The sequence below is a fragment of the Pteropus vampyrus genome, unplaced genomic scaffold (assembly GCF_000151845.1).
Source record: "Pteropus vampyrus isolate Shadow unplaced genomic scaffold, Pvam_2.0 Scaffold125, whole genome shotgun sequence".
Taxonomy (NCBI): Eukaryota; Metazoa; Chordata; class Mammalia; order Chiroptera; family Pteropodidae; genus Pteropus; species Pteropus vampyrus.
In genome coordinates this window covers 663,496-679,871 of record NW_011888906.1, presented here as the reverse complement: position 1 = coordinate 679,871, position 16,376 = coordinate 663,496, and the positions used below count along the sequence as shown (strand labels likewise).

At 50.2% G+C, this 16,376-nt stretch overlaps 1 protein-coding gene across 1 annotated transcript in view; it reads left to right on the top strand.

The window, feature by feature from the left end:
* The window catches only part of SOGA1 (suppressor of glucose, autophagy associated 1), a 67,680-nt gene extending 51,358 nt beyond the window's left edge, over nt 1-16,322 (top strand). Inside the window, exons 11-15 of the mRNA XM_023534448.1 lie at nt 362-613; nt 1,675-1,746; nt 2,777-2,847; nt 4,117-5,455; nt 8,369-16,322. Coding sequence (XP_023390216.1) covers nt 362-613; nt 1,675-1,746; nt 2,777-2,847; nt 4,117-5,455; nt 8,369-8,521 — 1,887 coding nt within the window. The 3' untranslated portion in view covers nt 8,522-16,322. The remainder of the gene's footprint in view (nt 1-361; nt 614-1,674; nt 1,747-2,776; nt 2,848-4,116; nt 5,456-8,368) is intronic.
* The last annotated feature ends 54 nt before the right edge of the window (nt 16,323-16,376 follow it).

The following is a 16,376-nucleotide window of genomic DNA, read 5'->3' as shown; positions in this document are numbered from 1 at the left end:
TCCCCCACTAACCGTAAACCTATACTGCTGGTAAGAGTTAGTACAGTATCATGAGAAGCAATAAACTAGGGACCTCTGCCATTTTGTAGCTGTGTGACCTGGGATAAATACCCTACCTCTTTGAACCTCTTCTTCCTGTGTAAAATATTGAAAATGGCAGTTATCTTGCCAAGTTTGCATGAGGAGACTGAGACAGTGCCTGAAAAGCCCTTAGCCTTGATTGGGAGGAGGGGTTACTTCTGAGTGAGCAAGTCAGCGAAGGCTTCTGTGAGCGGAGCCCTCTTCCCCTGCCCGCTGGAGAGCAGGAGGGCAGAGAGGAGGGGCTTCCTGGTGCTAGCGCCGTTTGCTTTTCCTTCTGCAGATAGAGCTGAAGGCTGGAAAGAGCACTGGGGAGCGGGCAGGGCCAGACTGGAAGGCAGCCCTGCAGAGGGAGCGGGAGGAGCAGCAGCACCTCCTGGCTGAGTCCTACAGTGCCGTTATGGAGCTGACACGGCAGCTGCAGATCAGCGAGCGCAACTGGAGCCAGGAGAAGCTGCAGCTGGTGGAACGGCTTCAGGGTGAGAAGCAGCAGGTGGAGCAGCAGGTAAAGGAGCTGCAGAACCGCCTGAGCCAGGTGAGGCCTGTCCCAGCCCAAGCTGGCTCAAGCCACAAGGGGGAGTCACTGTAGGAAAAGGCCTGGGGTAGGATCTCCTTCAGGTATAGCTGGATCCAGGTGCTCAGAGAATACAGTAAGGACTAGGTCTTTTTCTCTGCCATTCTCTCAGACTTGCTTTCCTCTGCATTTTATTCTTAGGCAAGCTGTCCTCAAATATGGCCACTGTTAGTTTTGTGCTCATATCCTCACAGCTGAGCGATTGCGGTGGAAAGAATTTCCTTTTCCACAAGGCTCTGATTGGTGTGAGTCATGTGCCCACCCCTGGAGCCTGCCAAAATCCAGGAACCAAGAGGGAAGAACCAAGAAAGGGCCCCTATGGGAAAATTGGAGTCCTCAGACCTAAAGAGGGTGGATAGGAAAAACAATCATTGACCGTTACACCCACCACAGTTCACATCGCGCACCCAGCTTATCAAGCTGCTCTGTGCCTCTCTTTATTCTGGCTTTTTCCGTTGTTTTACTTTTTATTTTAATTACATAAATAAGGGCTTCATTTTTATAAAAGACCCAAATATTGCAAAAACATACTCCAACTCACTCTCTCCCTTTCTAAGTTTATATTCACAGAATTTGTGTTAATCATTAATTGAATTATAATGTATATTTTGTTTACACTTTATCTCTTTCATGGAGAGCTGTTCATGACAGACTGTAGAGGCCAGTCTGATTCAGTTTAACTGCTGTTTTGCATTCCTAGTATGGAGACACCATTCAGACGTGATTTAGCTGCTGTCGAGCTGATCTAGCTGTTCCAGGAAATGGAGCATGAATTAACAGTAGTAACAACTACATTATAGTATATATAATGTTGGACATAATGTCATCTATAAGGGTGCCTGTAAATGGTTGCTTTCATGATGATTTCTGAGATCCACCTTGTCGGTGGTCAGAGCTGCTGCCACTGGGAAGGTGGCTCCTAGCCCATGATCTGGGTCCTCCAGGCTGCAGAGAGGAGCCTGGGGAGTGGCTCTGCTCACCAACTTTGCCCACCACCGACTGCCCTCTTTACCCTTACCCAGCTGCAGAAGGCTGCTGACCCCTGGGTCCTGAAGCACTCAGACCTGGAAAAGCAGGACAACAGTTGGAAAGAGGTGAGTGGAGTAGCAGGCCGCCCTTGTTCTCTTGGCTCCAGGCTATACCAGAAAGTCCCTCACTTGTGGGAGACCTGACAAAGAAGATGCTAACCCTGTCCCACAGGTCATGCCCTTGCACCTGGGGTCTCTACCCTCATGGTTCCAGCCTATGGTTGGGTACTTGTGAAGGATCCTCTGCCAGCTCCATCCTTCCAGACCTGGAAGAAAGGCTGGGTGTCTGTGTATTCTTGGCAAGGCCACTTGCCTTCTCTTAGTTTCAGATGTGCCTTTCTGAAGAGCAGGGCCTCTAAATAGCCATGTGATCTTGGGCAAGTCATTCTCCCCCTCTGGGCCCCAGCTGCTTCATTGGTAAAATGAGAATCACATTTTCTGCCTTAGCCAACCCTGATCGTGGCAATCTCTTAGGTCACATGGGTAAAGTTTGCTCCTAAGAATTGGGCACGTTATCCATATAGCTGCACACTGAGTGACCAAAGAGTGAACAGACAGGCCCTTTGCATCATCCCATGTAATCCTCATGACAGCTTGAGGAAGTGGTGTTGCAAGCCATAAAACCAATTCTTGGGAACTGAGGCAGGAGAGGATTTATTAGGAGCTCAAGAGGGCTGGTGATGCAGGTTCAGAAACTAGTGCAGGTCCCAGGGGACCTGCTCTGGGACCAGGGTGAGAGAAGGTCAGAGCAGGAACCTTCAGGTCACTACTGTTACTGCCAACTGAACAGTGGCCAGCGGGTGCTGCCACTACATTCAGATTAAGTTCTAAACAGACTCAGTTTCCTTGGGGTTCTCTCTTAGTGCTCCCATTGGCCAAGCCTGGATCGCATACCCATGGGTGGAGGGATGAGGGGGTTAGACGCACTGGAGCCAGAAACTGACCAGTGGTCATTCCAGATCATTGCTGACAACACTCTTGCTCTACAAGGAGACTCAGGCATGGGGTGTGGGGTCAGCTCCCACAATGACTTCCTATCACCTTCCCTGAGGGGGCTGGTGGCCAGAACTGACCCTTCTCATCTGTTCCTTGACAGACACGCAGTGAGAAGATCCATGACAAGGAGGCTGTTTCTGAAGCTGAGCTTGGGGGAACAGGCTTAAAAAGGTGCTGGCCTCCCCTCCCCAGCTCCGCCCTGCACCCCACCCCCTGCTCCGTCCACCCTATGCCTGTGCCACCCCTTTGCCTGTCTTCTCTCCCATGCCCATGTTCCCTCAGCAGAGCTGGGAGAACTCTGGGATATGGTTGCTGTAGAACCCAAGCCGCTGAGGAGCCGGGTAGTTTGGGGCAGTGAGAATTCCTGCCTGTGATTTTTTGTTTGTTTGACTCTGGGAATGGAAAATTGCCCTCCTGCCCCCGCCAGATCCTAGCTGGGAAACTGTTTAATTCCTCTTGGGATTCTTTCTTCTTGTTTCTGGATTTAGGAGAGTCAAGTTAAACTCCTATTCTGGGATTATTGAGCAGCTCCCTCTGGGCCCAGCCCTATGCTATGGCCAGGGAGACCCCCAGGCCTCTCAGGACCATGTCTCCACAATCAGAAAACTTGTGAAAGAAATGAGGGCAGGAGAACCCAGTAGGAGCCATGGAAGCAGCCAGAAACCAGACAGGCCCAGGGTAGAAGGGTGGGCTGTGGAGTCAAGCGTGGGGTTTGAATTCTAGTTCTGTCGTTTCTAGCTCTTGGCCTCATATCCCATCTCTGTCTGGTGGGGATAATAGAAACTGCCTCCTAGAGTTAGTGGAGAACTGAATGGTCTGACATGCAAGATGCATTTACATACGTCTGGCATTTTCAGTCATCAGGCAACCGTGTGCCAGGTCTATGCTACAGATTTAGTGGAGTCTTAGTTTGGGTTCCCCCAAAAGCAAAGACAAGGATTTGAGAAATGTCTCAAAGATTCTGAGGAAACACCTGGAAGTGAGACAGGGAAGGGAAAGGCAGCAAGTTAGGGAGATATTATCATTCCACAGGCAACCTAAGCTCAGTTTTGCTGGGAGCCAGAGCAGAGCGTGCAACTCAGAGTTGTCTCACCTGAGGAATAAGCAGCCTCCAAATGCCACCCGTTATTTGTTGAGGGCTGTGTCTAGGGGCCTAAATGCTGTTATATTTCCAGCTTCCTCTGTGTGGAAGCCGAGTGTGCTCTTAAGTCAGAAAAAAAGCCCTCAGCTGGAGAACAGCAGGTGCTCTGAGCGTGCGGTGTTGGGTGTATAGGTGTGAGTGTAGAGGGAATGGGGGCAGGGCGCTGACAGACTTCACCAGAGGTGAGCCAGGCAGGCATGGTCACAGCCTTCATGCAGCACGAGGACCAGGGAGGAAGACCAGAGTGCCTGCTCTATTACCTTCCACTAACACCACTATTCCTCCTCCACTCTTCCCAGGACCAAATCTGTTTCTTCTATGTCTGAGTTTGAAAGTTTGCTTGACTGTTCCCCTTACCTTGCTGGAGAAGGCACCCGGGGCAAGAAGCTGCCCAACAGCCCTGCCTTTGCCTTTGTGGGCTCCCAGCCGGTGGACGCAGAGAAGGATGCCCAGGCACAGCCACGGGATTGCAATGACCTGGGTGCCCTGGCCTGCCAGGACCCAGCGGGGAGGCAGATGCAGCGGAGCTACACGGCTCCAGACAAGACGGGCATCCGCGTCTACTACAGCCCCCCGGTGGCCCGGCGCCTGGGTGTCCCCGTGGTCCATGATAGGGAAGGCAAGATCATCATCGAGCCCGGCTTCCTCTTCACTACCGCCAAGCCCAAAGAGTCGGCGGAGGCCAACGGGCTGGCGGAGAGCTCCTACGGCCGGTGGCTCTGCAACTTCTCACGGCAGCGCCTGGACGGGGGCTCAGCGGGTGGCCCCTCGGCAGCGGGGCCCGGCTTCCCAGCAGCCCTGCACAACTTGGAGATGTCGGGCAACATGAGCGACGACATGAAGGAGATCACCAACTGTGTGCGCCAGGCCATGCGCTCGGGCTCGCTGGAGAGGAAAGTGAAGAGCACGTCCAGCCAGACAGTAGGCCTGGCCAGCGTGGGCACTCAGACCATCCGGACGGTCAGCGTGGGCCTGCAGACTGACCCGCCCCGCAGCAGCCTCCACAGCAAGAGCTGGTCACCCCGCAGTTCCTCGCTCGTGTCCGTGCGCAGCAAGCAGATCTCCTCCTCTCTGGACAAGGTGCACTCGCGCATCGAGCGTCCGTGCTGCTCGCCCAAGTACGGCTCGCCAAAGCTCCAGAGGCGGTCCGTGTCCAAGCTGGACGGCGCCAAGGACCGCAGCCTGTGGAACCTGCACCAGGGTAAGCAGAACGGCTCGGCCTGGGCCCGCTCCACCACCACACGGGACAGCCCCGTACTGAGGAACATCAACGACGGGCTCTCCAGCCTCTTCAGTGTGGTGGAGCACTCGGGGAGCACGGAGTCCGTCTGGAAACTGGGCATGTCCGAGGCCCGGGCCAAGCCAGAGCCTCCCAAGTACGGCATCGTGCAGGAGTTCTTCCGCAATGTGTGTGGCCGGGCCCCGAGTCCCACCTCAGTAGCCGGGGAGGAGAGCACCAAGAAGCCCGAGCCCCTCTCCCCGGCCAGCTACCATCAGCCAGAGGGCATGGCCAGGATCCTGAACAAGAAGACAGCCAAGTCAGGGAGCGGGGAGGAGGCCAGACCCTGCGTGCTCCCCCAGGTGGGGAAGGATGGTGTCCTCCGAGACGGAGACGGAGCCCTGGTCCTTCCCAATGAGGTAAGCGGGTGGGACTGCCCTTTTTCTTGGGAGGTGGGTTGGCTTATAAGGTCCGAGCTCTTCTGGTTTTCCAACTCAGGGAAGGTAGTTCACGTGTTTCAAAAAGTTCTTATGCTAGTTTGAGGTGGGGGTTGGAAGGCTCCAGACCTGGAAGGACACATGGTCTGAATACCAAGAGACCAGTGAGCATGGCTTAACTAGCTGCTTTGCCACCACATACCAGAAATTGCCAGCATCCCCCACAGGGAAGGGGTATGCTGACTCCACTCCCACCACCAGTGCTGGAGCCAGCTTGTGTGAGTCGAGAAAGCCAGCTGTGCACATCTCTGTGTTGAGTGACATCACCTTGGTGCTTTGAGATCTGCCACAATGGGAGGATTTACATCATGAAAACTGGCAAATGACACAAGTCAGGGCCTCTCCTCTTGCTCCAGAAAACTAGTTATTAAATATTGACCAGTACACCGCTGCCCCCCAGCCCTAGACTCCATGCCTAAATGCTCCCATTTTCTCTCAGACTCTTTCACTGCACACCCCACTCCTGATATCAATTTCAGATTTCATTAGGGATTATTTGCATATTAGTAAAAGAATACATATAAGTTAGCTTCCCAGAAAGGGAAATGGCAGAGTAGCTTACAGAACCTGAGGGCCAGGACCCAAAGGCCTCAGCAGCTTCTCTCTGTCTCCCTCTCCTCTCTCCTGAGCTTTTTTCCCTCTGTTTTCTTCCTTCTCTTTATCTCTGTTGCATTTATATATGCTCAGGAGGGCTGTCCCAGCTCTGGTTTTATAATATCAAGCACCTAAGGGAGACTGACTCAGATCCCTCTGTCCCAATTCCATATTTTTGGAAGAAAGAAACTGGTCCAATTCAAATCCAGTGTACCCTCTGTTCAGTCAGCTGTGGCCAGGGGTGGTATCGTATGGTGTGCAGTGCACTCCGTGAGGGTTGCAGGTAGGAGCACAGAGAAGTGGAGTGGGCTGTGATTGGCCCAGTGGTATGTATTGTATGTTTAGGTAGTTTCTAATTTTTCCCTATTATAAATAATTCTGTGGTGAACATCTTGGTGCAAAAACATTTTTCCACATTTCGGATTATTTCCTTAGGTTTGAGTTGCAGAAATAGGATTACAGGATTAAAAAATATAAATTTTTAAAGGTATTTGATAAATGTTGCCAACTTGTCTTGCAAAAAAGCTTGTCCAATTTCTACAGACCCCAGTGTTGTGTGCTGAGTGCTTTACTTCTCTATACTTTCACCCAGCTGGTTTCATTTTTGAAAATCCTTTAAATACTTATTTCTATTTTTTAACTTTTTAAGAACTTTTAAATTTAATATATATACTGAGCATATCATAAGAATATGGCTCACAAATTTCTCACAGACTGAACATACCCATTATATTAGAGTTTCTCCAGAGGAACAGAACCAGTAGGCCGTGTGTGTGTGTGTGATTGGTTTACGCCAATAATATAAGGGATCGGCTTATTTGGTTATGGAGGCTGACAAGTCCTAAGATCTGCAGGGTGAGTTAGCAGACCAGAGACCAGGGGAGCTGATAATTTCGTTCCAATCTGAGTCCAAAAGTCTGAGAACCAGGAGAGCCGGTGGTGTACAGTACACATAGCTGATGTAGTTCTAGTCTGAAGGCAGGCAAGCTTGAGACCCAGGAAGAGCTGATATTTCACTTTGAGTCTAAAGGCAGGAAAAAAGCTGATGTCCCAGCTCGAAGGCCATCAAACAGCAAGAATTGTTTCTTACTCAGGTAGAGTCAGACTTTTTGTTCTACTCAGGCCTTCAGCTGATTGGATGAGGCCCACCTACATTAGGAAGGCAATCTGTTTCATTCAGTCTACAGATTTAAATATTAATCTCATCCAAAAGCATCCTCACAGAAGCACTCAGGATAGTGTTTGACCAAATATCTGGGCACCCTGAGGCCCAGTCAAGCTGACACATAAAATTAACCATCACATCCATATACCACACCTACATCAGGTAACAAAGGTACAAAGCTGGCTGTATTTTGAATGTTGATTCAAATATTTTTCAGTATATAAAATTCACATGTTACTCATTGACCAGTAGTTCTCCTAGGAATGTAGCCTATGGAAATACAGAGGAGATAAAACATATTTGTATAAAGAAATATATTGCATTATTAATAAAAATTGCTAGCATTTATTAAGTACTTAATAGGCACTATGCTGAATGCTTTATATATAATATCTGATTTAACCCTCAGAACAACTTTAAGAAAGGTATCATGTTCCTCATCTTAGAGAGGAGGAAATCAAGGCTCAGAGATTTAAGTAACTTATCCAAGGTCACACAACTGGTAAGTGGCAGGACTCAGATTTGAACCAAGTATTCTAGTTCTGTAACAGCACTTTCAACCATTGTCCCTGTGTGTTGGTAATAATAAAAAAAAATAGAAACTACATAAATGCACATAAAAAATGAATTGGATAAATCAAGGCATTTCTACTCAGGGGAATAGTAGACAGCTATTAAAAAGGAGTTCTAAACATGCATGGTGACCAAAAAGTGTTCGTGTTTTGCAATTGCAGCATAGGCTATAAGGGATGAGGTCATTTTGGTAAATTGTACGTGCATGCAGTGTGGTGAGAATTTATCTTTGATGTGTAGGACTGACCACAGACAACATCCACTTTCTTCTTTGTATATTCCAGAATTTGTGACATTCTGGAGTGTTATTTATGAACATTCGTTATTGCTCTAATGGAAGAAAAGCAATTTTAAAAAATTGGTCAGGAGAGGGGCTGTAGCCCCTGGGAACTGGATCCTGAGTATGGCTGAGCCCAGACTCCTTGCCTGGCTGGTCATCTAACCCCTGGGTAGTCAGTGTCTCCTGGCTCCTCCTGACTTCCTCCCTCCCTCCTTCCTCCTAGGATGCTGTTTGTGACTGTAGCACCCAGTCTCTCACCTCTTGCTTCGCCCGGTCATCCCGCTCTGCCATCCGCCACTCTCCTTCCAAGTGCAGGCTGCACCCTTCAGAGTCCAGCTGGGGTGGGGAGGAGAGGGCAGCCCCTCCCAGCGAGTGACAGAGCAACGAGCTCCCCGCCTCAACCAGCCCAGTCAAATGGATAGCGAAAGGGAACCAGCGAAGGGAACCAGCAGAGAGGAGGGCCATGCCCTCTGCATCGCCTCGTCCTGGGGGACAGCAGCTGCACCACTGCTAGAGAACAGCTTTCCCATCCAGGTAAAGCGGGGATCTCCTACTGACCACTGGGTGGCGATCTCTGACTACCCAGGAGAAGGCAGTGAGTGAGAGAAAGACCGAAACTGGGCTTCGGAAGCAAGCTCCTCCAGAGAGATCCACTGGGAGCTTATCCCTGGGTCCTAAAGGAGAGCCTTGCCTGGTTTTACCCACACCCACTTCTCAGAAGAGCCCAGGAAAGGATACACTTCTGGCCACAGCCCGCAGGGAAAGGGCTCATGGAGATGCTAGTTGCCAATCACACCCCTTTCTTGGTGGGGGGAAACATCAATAAGAAGAACAGGCTTTGCCCTCGGCTCAGCCTGGGGTTCCTGGTGGAGCTGGGCTGGGCATCATCCCTATCCCTTCCTTCCTTCTACCGCCTCCTCCTCCCAGCCCTGCTGCTCTGGATTGCTGTGACTCCAGGGGGTATGATAGGGCAGTGGCCAGGGCCAAGTATCTGCTTGGAATCCTGGAGCCCTGGATCTCCCTCCCCAGACCTGAATCCAGCAAGGACAAGAAGACAAATGCGTGGGGCTCAGGGTTGGGGAGCCACTGGAACTGCCTCCCTTGCCGAGGTGACAACCTTCCCAGGAGAGTCCTTGAGGACAGAAATAGGTAATCTCTCTCAAGACCTGGTGCACAGATAAATGCCTAAATGCCCACTGCCTTGATCTCTGGGGCCTCTTTCCGTGGCACCCTGGAGGGGCGCCACCTCTCCACTGTGTTTACATCCTGTAGCTGGTGGAGAGTGAGGATAGTCCCAGTAAGAGACTCCCAGGTGGCCAGGCCAAGCCAAGGGGCACTCCAGGAGGCTGGTGCTCCAGGACACAGCGGTAGACTGGGACCTGGAAACACGTTTCTTGCCTATGTTGTTTATTTGAATTTTTCTTACTATAAATATTTAAGGTGGTTTTACTTTATTTTAATAATTTAATTTACCCCAAAGTCCCTAAGGTAATTTATTGGAGGTTGAGACATGTATTCTTGCCACTGGGACACTGCAAGGCTTTTAACACGATGGACAGGCATGGGGTCCCGCATGTGGACGAGGCAGCTCAGCAGCCGAGCTATGGTCTCCTGGTCAGCTTTGGAGCCCCCCTGGCAGAGCTGGAGCCCTGCAGCTTGCTCTCCCAACACCACTGACCATTGGCCTCAGAGCACTGCTTTTCACTCAACACCTGGTACTTGCCCAGCGCTCAGCAGTCAGTCTGTAAATGCTCAATGACAGGCTAGAAGGTTGGACCAATGTCACTGCTTCCCAAACATTCTTCATTTCCCTTCTCATTTTCCTTCCTCCCTCTCACACCTTTTTTATGAGTCAAATATGAATTACTAAGGCTCTACCAAGAGCACAGAGATCTCTCCAAGTTCCCCAAGTGAGAATTTGCAGGAAAACAGGACTGAACCTTGAGAATGTTGTTATTGCAGCTTTGCACATGGATCTGAGAGTATCTGCCATCCTGCCTCAGTTCTCACCAGTCTGCCAGCCTTTTTCACCAGCCACTCTCCTTAGCCTTATGGCCTCTCATGGCTCTTCTCTCAGCCCTAACTCCACTGTCCACTCTTCCCCACATCCCAAGCTACTCAAGCCATCAGATGGATTGCAGCAGGGCTCATTGCAGTATTGGCACCAATGAACCCATTTTGTTTGTACACATGCCCACACATATGCAGATATGTGGCCCTCCTGTAACTGGCCAGGGGCCCAGAGTGGAAATGCCAGGACAAAATGGTTCATCTGTGGAATTCCCCATCAGGAAGAATAAAAGCCAATGGCTTTTCTAGTTTGCCCCCAGGACTCTGGAGGTGGCTCTGCACTCCCACCTGCTCCTTCTGCCCTTTTAGGGTCACCTGGACCAGTTACCCAAAGTCCTTCATCTCCATTCCCTAGTGGCAGAACACCAGAGTCATATCTGTCCAGCCACTTCCTCGTGCCATATTGACTTGTGTGGGCAGAGCAGACAGGCCAGTGGAGCCATGGGCCAAGCCCCTCTGGGATGCCATGCTCCCACCTGAGAGGTCAGGGGGCCCCTCCAAGGTTATCTCCCGGGGAGGGGATTCACAACAGGCCACAAGCCACCAGAGGCCTTCTGCTACCTCCCCGAGCTACAGAGGGCCAAGGAGTCCACACTCCCAGCCTTGAGGGAGAAATCCTCGTGAGACCTGAACCCTGTGGCCTATGGACCCGCTCAGCCTTACCATCATCCTCGTCCAAGATTGACTTTGCCATCCCTCATGTCTCAGCATCTGGCCGCCCAGCTCCCAGCCAGTGTCAGAGGCTCCAGATCTTGGTTTTCTATAAAGTCCAGTTTCTACTTCCTGCATGCCACTGTGCAAGGTCACTCATCACTCTTCCTACAGAAGCCTCTGGACATGGGGCTTGATGGGGTTGAAAATGTTATGTGTAAATATTGGTTTGGTTTGATTTTTAGCATTTTAATTAGTAACTGGTGTTTTCTTTTTGGGGGTGGGGGGATTGGTTTGTAAAAACTCTCTACTCTTTTGGAATGTTATTTCTATGTTTGTTTCTGCAGATGCCTTTTAAGTCTTGGTAACATTCCCAAAGCAGAAAACTGCCTGACTCACAGTAGGAATTCCCCTTGGAACATTGGGGACCCAGGAAGGAACACTGCCCTTCTTACCTCCTTCCCCTTTCTACAACCCCTCTGCCATTTTTACTCCTGGCACGTTCCTCTTTCTCTTCTTCTTCCTCCCCTAACCTTCTTCCTCCTTTTTCCCCATCTCTACTCTCTTCAACCAAAGTCTCAAGAAACCTTGGGGTCTAATCCACTATAGATCTCTAGGCTTGGGTCCATGATGTCGGCACGACTTGGTGAGGGGAGGAATGGAAGACCAGTTGGCACGGTTGACCCTAAACTGGGCAACCTCATGTTTCTTATATCAGACTTTTTTCCAGAGCCAAATTAGACCCTCCTGGGGGCCATGACGTCTGTATTTGAAAGGAATACAGACCCTGTATGCACAAAGCACCAGAATCCAATTCCCTGTCTCCCCAGCAGCCCTTTCCCCGCAATTCTTTCCACACCAAAGGCTGACCAGTTTCAAAATACCTTTAGGAGATCTTGCTTTCTAAGAACTTAGAATGGGCCTTACCCCTTGGCCTCCCCAGAGACACTCCTTTACCAGCTGCTCTCCCAAGTGACACAGTCGAGGGCTCAAGAACTTGACTCTCTTATACCCTGGCTGCCACATGGCTCCATCATACCCGCCCCATGTACATGTCAGTTTCATCACCTAGCGCGTTCTCCTCTTGCCCACCCACCTTCCAGGCTCTTCTTCCCTCTCTCCTCCCACCCAGAATGTGCCCCACTTCCAGCCTCATCAGCCCCCGAAACTGACCTCTTCATTAATAATAATAATGGTCCCTTGCACATTCTGCCCAGAGCACTTTACTATTTAGAAATTGCTCCCTCATCCCATGTCTTTTTCCAGCCTCTCAGGGATGACTCTGGGAGGCAGCCTTGGCAGGAAGGGGTTGGTGCTCCCATTTTGCAGATGAGGAAACGGAGGTGCGGGTCTCAGCCCAGAGTCACCGAACTGAGAAGTCATCAAGTCTAGACTAGAACCTGGGTCTACTAGATCCCCCAGCCTAAACTCTGTCCTGCTTGCTGTGCTAACGCATTGCCCCACTGCAGGCTTTGTGTGGATATAGGACACCCAGAACATGCCACCGCCCAACCCAGACATGAAAGTAGCCCACCCCGAATCACTGGACCTGTGTGTCCCAGAAAATGGCATGGGGACCCCTTGCATCAGAATCCTCTGAGGGCACGTTCAAAATGCAGTTTCCTGGGCCCCACCCACACTTTCTGGGCCAGGAACCTACATATTTGTGTTCATAGCCCTGACCAATTAGACCATCTTTCTTTTAACCAATAACCATGATGCTATATCTTAAAAAGACTACTGTGCTTAGAATTAGGGAACTCAGTCCTCAACCCAGCTCTGATTTGGTTTAATTACCTTGAGAATTTCCAAAAAACATCAGAGGCAATTTATAATCAGAGGCATAATACCACAGAAATAGAATATTTTTAAATCTTAGTTTAATAATACAACATAAATAGAAAATCAAAAGCAAGAATTATCATCCCCTCAATCTATCTGATGTAATTTCCAGAATCATTCAATTAAAATTCATTCTTGAGTTTCCTGGCATCCATGGTAAAAAGAGAAACACATCAGGTTTCATAACTCTTATCAACCAGTCATGGGAAGCAAGCATATTTGCCCCAGGAGACAATTCTGCTACTAATTTATAGCCCATTTCCTTTCTTCAAAGACCACTAAGCCAGCTGGTATTTCAACAGGTAAACCTAAGGTGCAAGGACGTTTTCCAGATGACTTTAAAAAAAAAATAACAAACTGCTACCAACTGGAATGACCTTGGCCTCAGATCATTTGGCTACTCTATGCCTCAGTGTCCCCAGTTATAAAGTGGGGAGAATGTCCTTCTACCTCACATGGCTGTGGTGAGGACCAAATACAATACTGTGCCTACAAGTCTACTTGGAAAAACAAAGTTCTACACAAATGAAAAATGGTCTGAACACACTCATTGTCCCCAGGCCAGACCCCAGGTGACCTGGCCCAGGGAGGGGGGTGACACCCTTCTCACCCTCCTCATTGAAAGGGGCTGCAAAATCATCTGGACCAACCCCCTCACTTTTTTTGTGGCAAAATATACATAATATAGACTTCCTATTTTAGCCATTTTAAGTACATTCACAGTATTGTACAACCATGACCAGTCTGAATTTCCAGAACTTTTTCATCATCCTAAACTGAAATTACCCACTAAACACTCCCCATTCCCCTGCCCCCAGACCCTGGTAACCTATTCTACTTTCTGTTTTTGACTTTGCCTGTTCTAGGTACCTCATATGAATGGAATCGTGTGTTCTTTGTCCTTTTGTGTCAAACTCCTTCACGTTCTTAGATGAGGAATCAGGCCCAGAGAAGGGAGTGGCTCACCCAAGGTCACACAGCAATCTAAAAGCAGAGCCAGGACCAGAACCCAGGTTTCCTAATTCTCAGTAGGTTCTGCATCCCCAATGGGGGATGAGATACTGCACTGCCATCCTGCGATCTTGGTTGAGCCTCTTCCTCTCTCTGGACTGTCTGCTCACTTCCCACCTCTCACCCATCCTCTCTTTTATCATCTTCCTCCAAAGCTTTGCCTCCTCCTGCCTCCTCTTCTCTGCTGGTTCCTGCCAGCAGACCGAGTGGCCCTGGCCAATGGCCACATTTTCCTCTTTTGGGCCCTGGGCTTACTTGTAGCACCCATCCCTCAGCCCTCACAGAACAGCCTCTCCTCCCATGGATTTCCCCGTAACCTAGGCACCCACCTCGCTGCCCCTTCAGGTTCACACTCCTGAGAAGTGCCCTCAGCTGTGGTCTCCCAACTCTGAGGTTTACTTTCAGATCTGGGTTTTTTTTTTTTTCTGGGTTCATGTTTTATTTCATGTTTTCTCACACCAAAGGGGATACCTTTCCCCAACACCTCAGGTGGCTCCAGCCCTGCCAGCCCTTCTCACTGGGCTAGGCCCCAGCAACCCCCCAGCCCAGAAAGGCATCCCCCAATCTCATCCTGAGTCACATTGTCTTCTCTGTCTATAGCCTCCCAGAAGGACCCCAGCACATTCCACTAAGAGTGTGGTGTGTGTGTAGTGGGGGGCCCTTGGATCTCTACTTCTGGTCTGTACCCTGCCTAGTCTTTCATGGCTTGGTTGAGGAGATGCAGCCTGGCTTGGATTCTCTCCCTGGTCATCTGTCCATTTGACATCCCACCATCCTCTCTGCTCTTCCTTGGGCCTCACTAGCTCTAAAACAAGTCGTCCTGGCAGAACCTGTAGCTGACCCTGGTTTTGCCCCTTACCCCTGCCAAAATCATTTGCAGTTTGCAAAGTTCAAGAAACAAAGGGGACATGGTGCTGGGCCTGAGTCCCCTGCCCAGGGCGTCTCCCCACTCCTCCCTCACCCTCTTTGGACCTTCCCTTCTCTATCCCATCATCCCTGCTCCCCTTTCTTCCTGCCCTTCACCAGCCCTCTGGACCCCATGCCCAAAGGAAAGGAGCTTTGGTTTTCTCTATGCTTACTTGAAGGGCCAAGGTAGTTGGGCCTGGCTGCCTTGTCACACTACATTCTGACACCACTCAAACTGCTTCCGTAAAGAGGAACCTCAGCCAGGAGTCGAGACCTGGCCCAGGTCTGGGAAGACCGCTTAACTTCTCTGGGCTAAGCTGGGTGTGTGATTTTATAATGAGCACCAGGATGATCCCTAGGGCCCCAAGGCATTGCTCGTGTTTTGGGGTCCTGCATCACTGTCCCCTCTCCACTGGACCTTGGTATCCTGGCTCCTTTCTCAGTTCTGCCTTTGATCTCTGTGCCTTAGTTTACTTCTCTGCACAGGGGGCTCACCATAAGACCATTTCTAGCAGCTTCCCAGGTTACTTGGTGCCTCTAAGGCTAGGCCTTTCCAGCTATGGCCCAGCTTCCTAGAACTGCCTCAGGGCACCAGGGTTCTGAGGATGAGGTGCCTGAAATCAGCTAGAGCATCCCCTAGGAACTTCATAGGAATGCAAAGTATTGGTGCTACCCCAGACCTATGGAATTCAAACTTCTGGGATGGGGCCCAGCAAGCTGGGGTTTAACAAGCCCCTCTGAGTGATTCTGATATAACAGGAGTTTGCCATCTGCTGACTTATGTAGCAATTAGTGCAGCCTGGTGAGGGACTGAGGCTGGCCTGGACCAGGAACTCATGAGAAACACCAACTGCTGGACTCCTGAGAGACTAGGAACTCTTCCCACCTGCCCTACAAAACAAAACAATCAAAACTCTCTTCTCTTTCTGGAAGCTGGAGGACTGGAAGACGGCATATGTTTTTCCTTTCTTTGCCCTTGGCTTGGTTCTAGCTCTGTTCACCTCTCCCACCTGTCTGGGTTTTATAAAAAGGTGTGTGTGTGGGGGGGCGGAAAGGTTGTGTAGGATTGTGCCAGCCAAGCAAAGGGTGGGTGTCCTGGGGGCAGGAGACAAAAGACCCTGACCATTTATCCCTTAACCATTAACCTCACCACAGGCTCATGGCCTCTCTTCACATGGAAAGAAACCTAACTCCTCAAGAAAAGAATCATAAATCCCCAACTCCTTCTTTTCCTCCTCCCACCTCCAGGAAGACCCTGTAGATAGTGCCAAAAAAAACCTGGCTCCAACCCCCAGCAACTGGGGAAGGGAGCCAGAAGCTGTCCTTTCTTCTCATCCCGCCCCCTAACCCCTGCCTATACTGTGAAGCCCCTTTCCTGCCCAGCCTAGTTTCCTGGTGTGGGTCCTGCAGTCATGGACCCTAGGAGACACCCAGGGAAAGACCTTCAGGAGGGAAGGGACCAAGGGCATCCTTGGGCCAAACTGTTCACCTCTCCTGTCCACTGTTCTCTCCTCCCCACTTCTGTCTTCAAAACGCTCCTTCCTAGGATGGATTAGGTGCTAGGACGACTGTGGTCCGATCCACCAGCTTTCCCTGCCCCCACGTCTTATTTCAGACATGAGAATAACTGTACAGTGTAAACTTACAAAGGGTTTTTAATGGTTGTAGAGGAAATAAAGTATGTCATATGAACAGTATCCATGGACTTGGCCTCCTCTGATTTCTTTAGTGGGGTGGGTAAAGCTCAAGCG